Raw genomic sequence first — 15,183 nt, forward strand, 5'->3', positions numbered from 1 at the left:
TACTTACCTTTTCGGTCTGCCGATCAGCTGATTCTCCGGACAGACTCATGGACGCTGTCTGCCGTCCACCTGCCCCTTTATGACGTGGCACACGCGTGCCGGCGCCATGACGTCAATGGAGCCAGCTGTAAACAATAGAGCTCAGCAAACTTGCACCTTTTGGGGATGTGGTAATACTAACCACGCCCCAAACAAATAAAATCAGGGTCTGCCCAAGGCATCGTGCCCTGTTGTGTTTCCCTTGACCTTGGCTTGTTCTGACGTTCCTTGTATTTACTCTATTCCAGTGTTTCCCAACCCAGTCCTCAAGGCACACCTACCAGTCCAGGATTTAGGGGTGACCCAGTTGTGTCTAAGGTGTTTTTTCTTTTTTTTTTTCTAAAAACACCTTAGACAAAACTGGGTAATCCTTAAATCCTGGACTGGTAGGTGTGCCTTGAGGACTGGGTTGGGAAACACTGCTCTATTCGGACATTCTAAGGACCGGTTTATGGACATATTATCCATCTCTATTTCTTCTGGTGGATTTCATTGTTTGTTGGATAATAACGTTACAGTTGTTAAGGCACTGTTCCTGTAGATTTTGATTTTAAAGTTGTCTGTTATCCGTAGCTCTGCCCAGTCCTGCGGGATATGCGTGAAATTAAATCAATGCTGACAGTTCACACACAGCTCGGAAAATACAACGTTTTGTTTACAGTCGAAAAGGCAGTGCGCCCAGAAAAATAAACCGCAAAATATACTGTCTTACTCGTCGGCCACTGTTTCTGACATGTGCAGTAAAGGTCAGGTCTTCTCAAACAATAGCCTTTCAGTGTCCATTTATTCTAGGCGTATTACCAGCTTCTAAAGTCAAAGAACGCTGAATGTAGCCGCTGTTCCGAAAGGAATATCCTTCTTGCGTTTATAACATTATGGGTCAACTTCTTTAAAGATTAAACAAAGGCACATAACAAAGCTTTATTGAGTTATTAAAACTGTTGCTAGCCATAGAGGAGGGTGTGGGAGACCTCACGCGTTTCACATAAACACAGCACTTGGTCATAGGCCTAACCCAATAAAGGCCATTTGAAATGCGTGGGTTTTTTCTTCCTTTCTAAACCCAGTCTCTTAACTTGGTGCAAAATTAATTTGTCTTGAAGTGACGATGACAGCTGACATTTCTCAGACACATTCATTTGGAAATATTATTTTTCCAATATATTCATTTTGTTTGTGGTATTATTTGGGGCACAAAGACTCATCGTGTATGGTTTATAAAGAAACGTTTAAAAAAAAATAAATGGATATTTTGGAAATGACTATGATATTTATTTATAATTAACTACATATTGGTGGCAGGAGTGCTTGTCACTAAAATGGCTGCCTATTTATACTGGGCCAACCCCCTTTTACACTCTCACTCCACTCCCACAAGGAGCCTTCCCCCTATGCCCACCTTCTAGCTCTGTCAAGCCCCTATTCCACTAAGCTGAGCTTGTTCCATAGGGTTACAATCCTATGTGTGGCCCGGTAATACCGCTGTATCTTAGAGGTTCACTTTAAGGGTCAGTGTGCGCAGTTAGTGACGGAGGCTGGCAGGGTTAGTGTGGGCAGTCAGTGACGGAGGCTGGCAGGGTTAGTGTGGGCAGTCAGTGACGGAGGCTGACAGGGTTAGTATGGGTAGTCAGTGACGGAGGCTGACAGGGTTAGTGTGGGCAGTCAGTGAGGGAGGATGGCACGGTTAGTGTGGGCAGTCAGTGACGGAGGCTGGCAGGGTTAGTCAGTGACGGAGGATGAGGCTGGCAGGGTTAGTGTGGGCAGTCAGTGACGGAGGCTGTCATGGTTAGTGTGGGAAGTCAGTGACGGAGGATGGCAGGGTTGGTCTGGGCTGTCAGTGACGGAGGCTGCCAGGGTTAGTGGGGGCAGTCAGAAACAGAGGCTGGCAGGGTTAGTGGGGGCAGTCAGTGACGGAGGATGGCAGGGTTAGTGGGGGCAGTCAGTGAAGGAGGCTGGCAGGGATAGTGTGGGCAGTTAGTGACGGAGGATAGCAGGGTTAGTGTGGGCAGTCAGTGACGGAGGCTGGCAGGGATAGTGTGGGCAGTCAGTGACAGAGGATGGCAGGGATAGTGAGGGCAGTCAGTGGCGAAGGATGGCATGGTTAGTGAGGGCAGTCAGTGACGGAGGATGGCAGGGTTAGTGTGGGCAGTCAGTGACGGAGGAGGATGGCACGGTTAGTGAGGGCAGTCAGTGATGGAGGATGGCAGGGTTAGTGAGGGCAGTCAGTGACAGAGGATGGCAGGGTTAGTGTGGGCAGTCAGTGACTGAGGCTGGCAGGTTTAGTGTGGGCAGTTAATGGCAGAGGATGGCAGGGTTTGGCATAGTGTGGGCAGTCAGTGGCAGAGAATGGCAGGGTTAGTGTGGGCAGTCAGTGACGGAGGATGGCAGGGTTAGTCTGGGAAGTCAGTGACGGAGGATGGCAGGGTTAGTGTGGGCAATCAGTGACGGAGGATGGCAGGGATTGTTAGGGCAGTCAGTGACGGAGGATGGCAGGGTTAGTGTGGGCAGTCAGTGACGGAGGAGGATGGCACGGTTAGTAAGGGCAGTCAGTGATGGAAGATGGCAGGGTTAGTGAGGGCAGTCAGTGGCAGAGGATGGCAGGGTTAGTGTGGGCAGTCAGTGACGGAGGCTGGCAGGGTTAGTGTGGGCAGTCAGTGGCAGAAGATGGCAGGGTTAGTGTGGGCAGTCAGTGGCAGAGGATGCCAGGGTTAGTATGGGCAGTCAGTGACGGAGGAGGATGGCAGGGTTAATGTGGGCAGTCAGTGATGGAGGAGGATGACAGGGTTAGTGTGGGCAGTCAGTGACGGAGGCTGGCAGGGTTAGTGTGGGAAGTCAGTGATGACGGAGGCTGGCACAGTTAGTGTGGGCAGTCAGTGACGGAGGATGGCAGGGCTAGTGTGGGCAGTCAGTGATGGAGGCTGGCACGGTTAGTGTGGGAAGTCAGTGATGACTGAGGCTGGCAGGGTAAGTGTGGGCAGTCAGTGATGGAGGATGGCACGGTTAGTGTGGGAAGTCAGTGATGACGGAGTCTGGCAGGGTTAGTGTGGGCAGTCAGTGACGGAGGATGGCAGGGTTAGTGTGGGCAGTCAGTGATGGAGGCTGGCAGGGTCAGTGTGGGCAGTCAGTGGTGGAGGATAGCAGGGATAGTGTGGGCAGTCAATGATGGAGGATGGCAGGGATAGTGAGGGCAGTAAGTGACGGAGGATGGCAGGGATAGTGTGGGGAGTCAGTAATGGAGGATGGCAGGGTTAGTGTGGGCAGTCAGTGACGGAGGCTGGCAGGGATAGTGAGGGCAGTCAGTGACGGAGGCTGGCACGGTTAGTGTGGGCAGTCAGTGATGGAGGATGGCAGGGTTAGTGTGGGCAGTCAGTGATGGAGGATGGCAGGGTTAGTGTGGGCAGTCAGTGATGACGGAGGATGGGACGGTTAGTGTGGGCAGTCAGTGACGGAGGATGGCATGGTTAGTGAGGGCAGTCAGTGACGGAGGATGGCAGGGTTAGTGTGGGCAGTCAGTGACGGAGGAGGATGGCACGGTTAGTGAGGGCAGTCAGTGATGGAGGATGGCAGGGTTAGTGAGGGCAGTCAGTGAGAGAGGATGGCAGGGTTAGTGTGGGCAGTCAGTGACTGAGGCTGGCAGGGTTAGTGTGGGCAGTTAATGGCAGAGGATGGCAGGGTTTGGCATAGTGTGGGCAGTCAGTGGCAGAGAATGGAAGGGTTAGTGTGGGCAGTCAGTGACGAGGATGGCAGGGTTAGTGTGGGTAGTCAGTGACGGAGGATGGCAGGGTTAGTCTGGGAAGTCAGTGACGGAGGATAGCAGGGTTAGTGTGGGCAATCAGTGACGGAGGATGGCAGGGATTGTTAGGGCAGTCAGTGACGGAGGATGGCAAGGTTAGTGTGGGCAGTCAGTGACGGAGGAGGATGGCACGGTTAGTAAGGGCAGTCAGTGATGGAAGATGGCAGGGTTAGTGAGGGCAGTCAGTGGCAGAGGATGGCAGGGTTAGTGTGGGCAGTCAGTGATGGAGGCTTGCATGGTTAGTGTGGGCAGTCAGTGGCAGAAGATGGCAGGGTTAGTGTGGGCAGTCAGTGGCAGAGGATGCCAGGGTTAGTGTGGGCAGTCAGTGACGGAGGAGGATGGCAGGGTTAATGTGGGCAGTCAGTGATGGAGGAGGATGACAGGGTTATTGTGGGCAGTCAGTGACGGAGGCTGGCAGGGTTAGTGTGGGAAGTCAGTGATGACGGAGGCTGGCACAGTTAGTGTGGGCAGTCAGTGACGGAGGATGGCAGGGTTAGTGTGGGCAGTCAGTGACGGAGGCTGGCACGGTTAGTGTGGGAAGTCAGTGATGACTGAGGCTGGCAGGGTTAGTGTGGGCAGTCAGTGATGGAGGATGGCACGGTTAGTGTGGGAAGTCAGTGATGACGGAGTCTGGCAGGGTTAGTGTGGGCAGTCAGTGACGGAGGATGGCAGGGTTAGTGTGGGCAGTCAGTGATGGAGGCTGGCAGGGTCAGTGTGGGCAGTCAGTGGTGGAGGATAGCAGGGATAGTGTGGGCAGTCAGTGACGGAGGATGGCAGGGATAGTGTGGGCAGTCAATGATGGAGGATGGCAGGGATAGTGAGGGCAGTCAGTGACGGAGGATGGCAGGGATAGTGTGGGCAGTCAGTGATGGAGGATGGCACGGTTAGTGTGGGAAGTCAGTGATGACGGAGTCTGGCAGGGTTAGTGTGGGCAGTCAGTGACGGAGGATGGCAGGGTTAGTGTGGGCAGTCAGTGATGGAGGCTGGCAGGGTTAGTGTGGGCAGTCAGTGGTGGAGGATAGCAGGGATAGTGTGGGCAGTCAGTGACGGAGGATGGCAGGGATAGTGTGGGCAGTCAATGATGGATGATGGCAGGGATAGTGAGTGCAGTCAGTGACGGAGGATGGCAGGGATAGTGTGGGCAGTCAGTAATGGAGGATGGCAGGGTTAGTGTGGGCAGTCAGTGACGGAGGCTGGCAGGGATAGTGAGGGCAGTCAGTGACGGAGGCTGGCACGGTTAGTGTGGGCAGTCAGTGATGGAGGATGGCAGGGTTAGTGTGGGCAGTCAGTGATGACGGAGGATGGCACGGTTAGTGTGGGCAGTCAGTGACGGAGGAGGATGGCACGGATAGTGTGGGCAGTCAGTGATGGAGGATGGCATGGATAGTGTGGGCAGTCAGTGATGGAGGATGGCAGGGTTCAGGTCTCTGAGTTTCTTTATCATCACAATAAGCAGATTGACTGCATTCAATAGCAAACCCCTTTACTCTCACATTACCCATAATTTCCAGCTGAAAGAATAATAGGAATATCTCTCTATTAGTGTAGGGGCAAGGGGGTTTCATTCCATGAGCCAAGATCAGTAAATTGATCAGGGAATTCTAATCCAAAATATCTGAAACATTCTCCTCGGTTACGTTCCAGTTTGGCTAGCTTGACATAAAATCTGCATTTCCCTGGTCAGCTTAGTGTGAACACCCGAGCTCAGTTCGAGCTCCGTTAAGATAACCCCTGCTCATCGAGACAGCCAGTCACCCAGCTGATATCGTAGTGAGAGGATTTCTTCATCGTTAGAATGATGTTTCTTGGCGCTCACCCTTTCTCCAGACGGTTTGTGCAATAAATATATTAAAATAGAAAGATACGCTAGCATCGCTGATGGCCCCCAGACCACGAGTTATTTACATAAAATAAAATGCGTGGGTCACAAGACGATAACATCTAGAATTCAGCTTGTTAACTGCAGATAAAATACCAGCCAGTTCACAGAGTAATGATTTCTTACAACAAGAAACTAATATGAACAATCTAACAGCAGAACGGATGGAGAGTCAACTTTACACTCCCAGTGCATTTAGCATTGAACACGTCAGGATCTCTGTACCCCAAAACTGACCAAATTATTCCCTAGTTATGGTAACTCAGGGAACTTCAATTCATTTAGCAGTGAACACGTCAGGATCTCTGTACCCCAAAACTGACCGAATTATTCCCTAGTTATGGTAACTCAGGGAACTTCAATTCATTTAGCATTGAACACGTCAGGATCTCTGTACCCCAAAACTGACCGAATTATTCCCTAGTTATGGTAACTCAGGGAACTTCAATTCATTTAGCAGTGAACACGTCAGGATCTCTGTACCCCAAAACTGACCGAATTATTCCCTAGTTATGGTAACTCAGGGAACTTCAATTCATTTAGCAGTGAACACGTCAGAATCCCTGTACCCCAAAACTGACCGAATTATTCCCTAGTTATGGTAACTCAGGGAACTTCAATTCATTTAGCAGTGAACACGTCAGGATCTCTGTACCCCAAAACTGACCGAATTATTCCCTAGTTATGGTAACTCAGGGAACTTCAATTCATTTAGCAGTGAACACGTCAGAATCCCTGTACCCCAAAACTGACCGAATTATTCCCTAGTTATGGTAACTCAGGGAACTTCAATTCATTTAGCAGTGAACACGTCAGGATCTCTGTACCCCAAAACTGACCGAATTATTCCCTAGTTATGGTAACTCAGGGAACTTCAATTCATTTAGCAGTGAACACGTCAGGATCTCTGTACCCCAAAACTGACCGAATTATTCCCTAGTTATGGTAACTCAGGGAACTTCAATTCATTTAGCAGTGAACACGTCAGGATCTCTGTACCCCAAAACTGACCGAATTATTCCCTAGTTATGGTAACTCAGGGAACTTCAATTCATTTAGCAGTGAACACGTCAGGATCTCTGTACCCCAAAACTGACCGAATTATTCCCTAGTTATGGTAACTCAGGGAACTTCAATTCATTTAGCAGTGAACACGTCAGAATCCCTGTACCCCAAAACTGACCGAATTATTCCCTAGTTATGGTAACTCAGGGAACTTCAATTCATTTAGCAGTGAACACGTCAGGATCTCTGTACCCCAAAACTGACCGAATTATTCCCTAGTTATGGTAACTCAGGGAACTTCAATTCATTTAGCATTGAACACGTCAGAATCCCTGTACCCCAAAACTGACCGAATTATTCCCTAGTTATGGTAACTCAGGGAACTTCAATTCATTTAGCATTGAACACGTCAGGATCTCTGTACCCCAAAACTGACCGAATTATTCCCTAGTTATGGTAACTCAGGGAACTTCAATTCATTTAGCAGTGAACACGTCAGGATCTCTGTACCCCAAAACTGACCGAATTATTCCCTAGTTATGGTAACTCAGGGAACTTCAATTCATTTAGCAGTGAACACGTCAGAATCCCTGTACCCCAAAACTGACCGAATTATTCCCTAGTTATGGTAACTCAGGGAACTTCAATTCATTTAGCAGTGAACACGTCAGGATCTCTGTACCCCAAAACTGACCGAATTATTCCCTAGTTATGGTAACTCAGGGAACTTCAATTCATTTAGCAGTGAACACGTCAGGATCTCTGTACCCCAAAACTGACCGAATTATTCCCTAGTTATGGTAACTCAGGGAACTTCAATTCATTTAGCAGTGAACACGTCAGAATCCCTGTACCCCAAAACTGACCGAATTATTCCCTAGTTATGGTAACTCAGGGAACTTCAATTCATTTAGCAGTGAACACGTCAGGATCTCTGTACCCCAAAACTGACCGAATTATTCCCTAGTTATGGTAACTCAGGGAACTTCAATTCATTTAGCAGTGAACACGTCAGAATCCCTGTACCCCAAAACTGACCGAATTATTCCCTAGTTATGGTAACTCAGGGAACTTCAATTCATTTAGCAGTGAACACGTCAGGATCTCTGTACCCCAAAACTGACCGAATTATTCCCTAGTTATGGTAACTCAGGGAACTTCAATTCATTTAGCATTGAACACGTCAGAATCCCTGTACCCCAAAACTGACCGAATTATTCCCTAGTTATGGTAACTCAGGGAACTTCAATTCATTTAGCATTGAACACGTCAGGATCTCTGTACCCCAAAACTGACCGAATTATTCCCTAGTTATGGTAACTCAGGGAACTTCAATTCATTTAGCAGTGAACACGTCAGGATCTCTGTACCCCAAAACTGACCGAATTATTCCCTAGTTATGGTAACTCAGGGAACTTCAATTCATTTAGCAGTGAACACGTCAGAATCCCTGTACCCCAAAACTGACCGAATTATTCCCTAGTTATGGTAACTCAGGGAACTTCAATTCATTTAGCAGTGAACACGTCAGGATCTCTGTACCCCAAAACTGACCGAATTATTCCCTAGTTATGGTAACTCAGGGAACTTCAATTCATTTAGCAGTGAACACGTCAGGATCTCTGTACCCCAAAACTGACCGAATTATTCCCTAGTTATGGTAACTCAGGGAACTTCAATTCATTTAGCAGTGAACACGTCAGGATCTCTGTACCCCAAAACTGACCGAATTATTCCCTAGTTATGGTAACTCAGGGAACTTCAATTCATTTAGCAGTGAACACGTCAGAATCCCTGTACCCCAAAACTGACCGAATTATTCCCTAGTTATGGTAACTCAGGGAACTTCAATTCATTTAGCAGTGAACACGTCAGGATCTCTGTACCCCAAAACTGACCGAATTATTCCCTAGTTATGGTAACTCAGGGAACTTCAATTCATTTAGCAGTGAACACGTCAGAATCCCTGTACCCCAAAACTGACCGAATTATTCCCTAGTTATGGTAACTCAGGGAACTTCAATTCATTTAGCAGTGAACACGTCAGAATCCCTGTACCCCAAAACTGACCGAATTATTCCCTAGTTATGGTAACTCAGGGAACTTCAATTCATTTAGCAGTGAACACGTCAGAATCCCTGTACCCCAAAACTGACCGAATTATTCCCTAGTTATGGTAACTCAGGGAACTTCAATTCATTTAGCAGTGAACACGTCAGAATCCCTGTACCCCAAAACTGACCGAATTATTCCCTAGTTATGGTAACTCAGGGAACTTCAATTCATTTAGCAGTGAACACGTCAGAATCCCTGTACCCCAAAACTGACCGAATTATTCCCTAGTTATGGTAACTCAGGGAACTTCAATTCATTTAGCAGTGAACACGTCAGAATCCCTGTACCCCAAAACTGACCGAATTATTCCCTAGTTATGGTAACTCAGGGAACTTCAATTCATTTAGCAGTGAACACGTCAGAATCCCTGTACCCCAAAACTGACCGAATTATTCCCTAGTTATGGTAACTCAGGGAACTTCAATTCATTTAGCAGTGAACACGTCAGGATCTCTGTACCCCAAAACTGACCAAATTATTCCCTAGTTATGGTAACTCAGGGAACTTCAATTAATTTAGCAGTGAACACGTCAGAATCCCTGTACCCCAAAACTGACCAAATTATTCCCTAGTTATGGTAACTCAGGGAACTTCAATTCATTTAGCAGTGAACACGTCAGGATCTCTGTACCCCAAAACTGACCAAATTATTCCCTAGTTATGGTAACTCAGGGAACTTCAATTCATTTAGCAGTGAACACGTCAGAATCCCTGTACCCCAAAACTGACCGAATTATTCCCTAGTTATGGTAACTCAGGGAACTTCAATTCATTTAGCAGTGAACACGTCAGAATCCTTGTACCCCAAAACTGACCAAATTATTCCCTAGTTATGGTAACTCAGGGAACTTCAATTCATTTAGCAGTGAACACGTCAGAATCCCTGTACCCCAAAACTGACCGAATTATTCCCTAGTTATGGTAACTCAGGGAACTTCAATTCATTTAGCAGTGAACACGTCAGAATCCCTGTACCCCAAAACTGACCGAATTATTCCCTAGTTATGGTAACTCAGGGAACTTCAATTCATTTAGCAGTGAACACGTCAGAATCCCTGTACCCCAAAACTGACCGAATTATTCCCTAGTTATGGTAACTCAGGGAACTTCAATTCATTTAGCAGTGAACACGTCAGAATCCCTGTACCCCAAAACTGACCGAATTATTCCCTAGTTATGGTAACTCAGGGAACTTCAATTCATTTAGCAGTGAACACGTCAGAATCCCTGTACCCCAAAACTGACCGAATTATTCCCTAGTTATGGTAACTCAGGGAACTTCAATTCATTTAGCAGTGAACACGTCAGAATCCCTGTACCCCAAAACTGACCGAATTATTCCCTAGTTATGGTAACTCAGGGAACTTCAATTCATTTAGCAGTGAATACGTCAGAATCCCTGTACCACAAAACTGGCCAAATGAGTCCCTAGATAATGTGAATTCTGGGAACGTCCAGTTCTGCAGAAGCCCCATTCCAGGGATGTCCGCTCTGGCTGTGACGTGTCCCTGAGTAGCAGATGGAGAATAGACGGCCTAATGTTTATATGGCCACATGCTTACTTGCGTTCTAGGTATAACAGGGGTGTCCATCACTGCCCCCCAGTTCATGTTGGGTCGCAGTACCCAGAATCCTAAACAAGGCTGTCAGGAGCGATTGGGAGTTGTGTTTAGGTATTTGTAAGGGCCTGGAGAGCCATTGGCCGTGCTCTCTGGCACCAATATGTGTAACGTCGCTGGCCGGAGATCTAATTGACTGCCTGAGAATTACAGGAATTGTGACGACAGCTAGAGGCCTGTGGGTGCATGCCCCAGGCTCATTGTTTTATAATGCTTCTAATATGCCAACATGTTCTGTAGCGCAGACTAATGGGTAAACACAATAAGTGATTGTGACAGAGCTGGTTACACATTTGTTAACAAGTCCTCATGTACCCTCAGGTTCATTCACAGATCTTGTTCCTTAGAGTGAGTCTACGCAGACCATTGCAACCAATGGGAAAAGGCATATCTGCTCGCTCTTCTATGGAGCGCTCGGGACGATACTATGGAAAACCCGTGTTTGTGGCGTTATATCTAAACATACGTATAGCACCATCTCCTTATATACTGAATTGATGGACTCCGCCAGTCTGGTGAATATTGGCAGAACGCCTCGCCGTGATGTGAGTGAATGCTGCTTTCATTCTGTGCGTTAGCCATAGAATCGGATTCTACTTTACATTTTCACCCAGTTCCACGCGTTATTTGCCGCCTCAAAGTATAAAACACGTTAATGTGAACATGATGCAGCCATCCAGGCAAGTTACACCACAAGAAAACACGTTTTGTTTTGGCACAGGGTGGTGGGAGTTGTATTCCATGGTGATTTAGAGCACTCCTGTTCTGTCTGATCTGCTGGCTGGTATTTATCACATTCAGGAAAAGCACAGTCTCCGGCCCTATTCACTAAAGTGTGAATTGTCAGGAGTTTACAGTGAGCTTCGCATTTAGGCCAATATAGCCGAATGAAGACATAACTGACTGGGAGAATGCTTGCAGTGCAGCTAGTTTGGCCTGAAATGTTACATTCTCTTTGCATTTCCATCAATTCACACGTTAATGAATAGCAGTGTCACGGCTTGGGAGCGTCTGTGGGTTAATATGGACTGATTGCCACATACACCCTTTATGTGAGTCATATATGATTCAATATTACAGCGCTGTTAGAATGGCGTCCATCACTGCGCTGCGCTGTCCTGGGTCCTTACAGTGTGTGGGGGGTACAGGAACCACGATACTTACAGATTGCCACTCCCATCACTGTCAGCCAGCTCACCGCAGTATGAGGGCAGATTTCCCTTCAGCTAAATCCATAGAAAGTCCAACTGTGGCGCCATTAACGCAGACTGTGCTAGACATTACATTTATGGTAAATTCATCAATAGTTTTTTTAAGTTTTGCGTTTAGGATTAGAGCTATCTTGCTGGTGACATTCGCTGCCCCTTAAGGACCAAACTTCTGGAATAAAAGGGAATCATGACATGTCACACGTTTCATGTGTCCTTAAGGGGTTAAAATGACGTCAATCTGAGTTCATCACAAAGTCGCTGATAATGTGGTCCTTTTCATCGTACATGGCGTAATCTGTGAATGGGGCTGTCTGACTGGGGTGTGAGACGGCAGGAGATCATATATTAACCTCCACCCCTCCCCATGTATTACGGATAATATAATAAAACACTGACAAATATACATTTACTGCCTGGGGAATCACATGGTATGTACTAAATATATGTGGGTTAATGACAGGGATTGTACAAACGAGTCCATATACGCTTTCATCAACAGCAACAAAGTAACATCTGTACTCACCTGTGTTTACCTGTACAGAGTGTGGCCATAGGGCTGTGAGGGAATGTGTCCGATTCCTTCATCTTATCAACTCATCTAACGTTCTCTCAGTTTAATCCACAGGACTGAATAGTATGGATTTAGGCAAATGTTCTACACCGCTACCAACTGATTAATACCAAATCTTCACCTCTCCCCTGCCCCTTGGAAACAGTCTTTCACACCTAAACCATTGCAATCAACTGGAGATACAATACTACGTCCGCTGGAAGGCTATTCCGGGTATCTACTACCCTTTCTATATCACTGATACTGCTCCCACTGGAAGGCTATTCCAGGTATCTACTACCCTTTCTATATCACTGTTACCGCTCCCACTGGAATGCTATTCCAGGTATCTACTACCCTTTCAATATCACTGTTACTGCTCCCACTGGAAGGCTATTCCACGTATCTACTACCCTTTCTGTATCACTGTTACTGCTCCCACTGTAAGGCTATTCCAGGTATCTACTTCCCTTTCTATATCACTGTTACTGCTCCCACTGGAAGGCTATTCCAGGTATCTACTACCCTTTCTATTTTACTGTTACCGCTCCCACTGGAAGGCTATTCCAGGTATCTACTATCCTTTCTGTATCACTGTTACTGCTCCCACTGGAAGGCTATTCCAGGTATCTACTACCCTTTCTATATCACTGTTACCGCTCCCACTGGAATGCTATTCCAGGTATCTACTACCCTTTCAATATCACTGTTACTGCTCCCACTGGAAGGCTATTCCACGTATCTACTACCCTTTCTGTATCACTGTTACTGCTCCCACTGTAAGGCTATTCCAGGTATCTACTTCCCTTTCTATATCACTGTTACTGCTCCCACTGGAAGGCTATTCCAGGTATCTACTACCCTTTCTATATCACTGTTACCGCTCCCACTGGAAGGCTATTCCAGGTATCTACTATCCTTTCTATATCACTGTTACTGCTCCCACTGGGAGGCTATTCCAGGTATCTACTATCCTTTCTATATCACTGTTACTGCTCCCACTGGAAGGCTATTCCAGGTATCTACTACCCTTTCTATATCACTGATACTGCTCCCACTGAAAGGCTATTCCAGGTATCTACTACCCTTTCTATATCACTGTTACCGCTCCCACTGGAAGGCTATTCCAGGTATCTACTACCCTTTCTATATCACTATTACTGCTCCCACTGGAAGGCTATTCCTGGTATCTACTACCCTTTCTATATCACAGTTATCCTTTACGGCTTCCATTGAGAAGATGTTCCAGGTGTCTATTACGAGTTCTATACTAACACATTTCTTTACCCAGATATCCCCCACCAATCATTAATAGGCACCAATGTTTCAGTATTGATCATTGTCCACATTTAACAAGAAATTGTACAATTTGTAACCAGCTGTTCATTTGGGCATTCCATTTACCCGCTGTGCCCTTTTCATTTCCCCCGTGGTGCCGGTTACCCTTGGGAAATGAAGACCAGGAAGTATTTTAGAACCATTTACTGACACGAGTTAACGTCACCTGGTTCTTATAAAGTAAAAAGCAATTTCTGGATCTATAAATAAATGATTGGTATTATGGGCTCCGCTGAAAACATTTATTGCTAGAGGGCTTTTAGTTACAACATAACATTTAGTTTTTTATGCCGTGTCCCACCCCATCCCTTTGCCAGTAGTAGGGAACATTAAATTAAACATACTTGTTTTTCTGTGGTCGGTCTTCCATAATACGGCTATCTCCACATTAACGGCTACTCCTGTAGTCCTGTACTCCCGTAGTGTGAGGTGACTGGTCCGTAAACTCCTGGTGTAACTTGACTGGTCCGTAAACTCCTGGTGTGAGCTGACTGATCCGTAAACTCCTGGTGTGAGCTAGGTTTGTAGGTGTGATACTGACCGATCAGTACTCTAGGATTGTAGGTGTGATACTGACTGATCCGTAATCTCCTGGTAATGCTAGGTTTGTAGGTGTGATGCTGACGGGTCAGTACTCTCGTGGTTGAGCTAGGTTTGTAGGTGTGATACTGGTTGGTCCATTTTCTCCTGGTTGAGCTAGATTTGCTGATGTGACACTGACCGTTTTTTTATCTCCTTGTTGAGCTAGGTTTGTCGATGTGAGATGACCGGTCCGTTATCTCCTTGTTGAGCAAGGTTTATAGGGAAGATACTGATCGGTCGATTATCTCCTGGTTGAACTAGGTTTGTGGGTGTGATACTGACCAGTCCGTACTCTCCTGGTTGAGCTAGGCTTGTGGTGTGATACTGACTAGTCCGTTATCTCCTGGTTGAACTAGGTTTGTGGGTGTGATACTGACCAGTCCGTACTCTCCTGGTTGAGCTAGGCTTGTGGTGTGACACTGACCGGTCCGTTATCTCCTGGTTGAACTAGGTTTGTGGGTGTGATACTGACCGGTCCGTTATCTCCTGGTTGAGCTAGGTTTGTTGATGTGACACTGGCCGGTCCGTTATCTCCTGGTTGAGCTAGGTTTGTAGATGTGACACTGACCGGTCCGTTATCTCCTGGTTGAGCTAGGTTTGTAGATGTGACACTGACTGGTCCGTTATCTCCTGGTTGAGCTAGGTTTGTAGATGTGAAACTGACCGATCCGTTATCTCCTGGTTGACCTAGGTTTGTAGGATATTATGGAACGTTTCCTTGTAGTTTAATGGTTTCCTTGCTAGTGTTGGCTGTGCGATAGTAAACGCCAGGAAGACTCGCAGAGAATAAGCTGAGAATGAGTTCAGGGCTCTGTGTTATTGGGAGGGAGGAGGGAAGCAGGAAAAGTGTTGGAACAGAGATTTCTCAGGAAGTTTTGACAAGGAAACGCTAGAGAGAGAGAATGCTCTTTGGCAACAATTCCAAATGTTTTCTAGAAAGTAATGGGAATAATAGCCTGGAATAGAAAATAAGCAAGTGGAACTTTGTTTGAACACTCTGGCACTCACTGGGTTAAATACATTTCACATGTACGGTTCATTAACCCCGTGCA

General features: G+C 46.7%; 1 protein-coding gene across 3 annotated transcripts in view; it reads right to left on the reverse strand.

Moving 5' to 3' along the window:
* PEAR1 (platelet endothelial aggregation receptor 1) overlaps nt 1-14,902 on the reverse strand; it is a 100,369-nt gene extending 85,467 nt beyond the window's left edge. The window contains exons 1-2 of one of the 3 annotated variants that reach the window (XM_063439904.1): nt 14,696-14,902; nt 13,894-14,503 (exon numbers count right to left, since the gene is read on the reverse strand). In XM_063439904.1, coding sequence (XP_063295974.1) covers nt 13,894-13,919 — 26 coding nt within the window. In that variant the 5' untranslated portion in view covers nt 13,920-14,503; nt 14,696-14,902. Of the gene's footprint in view, nt 1-13,893 lie in introns of all 3 variants that reach the window. The other 2 variants (XM_063439903.1, XM_063439902.1) reach the window with 2 other exon arrangements.
* Nucleotides 14,903-15,183: the final 281 nt, after the last annotated feature.

Source organism: Pelobates fuscus, chromosome 13 (assembly GCF_036172605.1).
Source record: "Pelobates fuscus isolate aPelFus1 chromosome 13, aPelFus1.pri, whole genome shotgun sequence".
Classification (NCBI taxonomy): domain Eukaryota; kingdom Metazoa; phylum Chordata; class Amphibia; order Anura; family Pelobatidae; genus Pelobates; species Pelobates fuscus.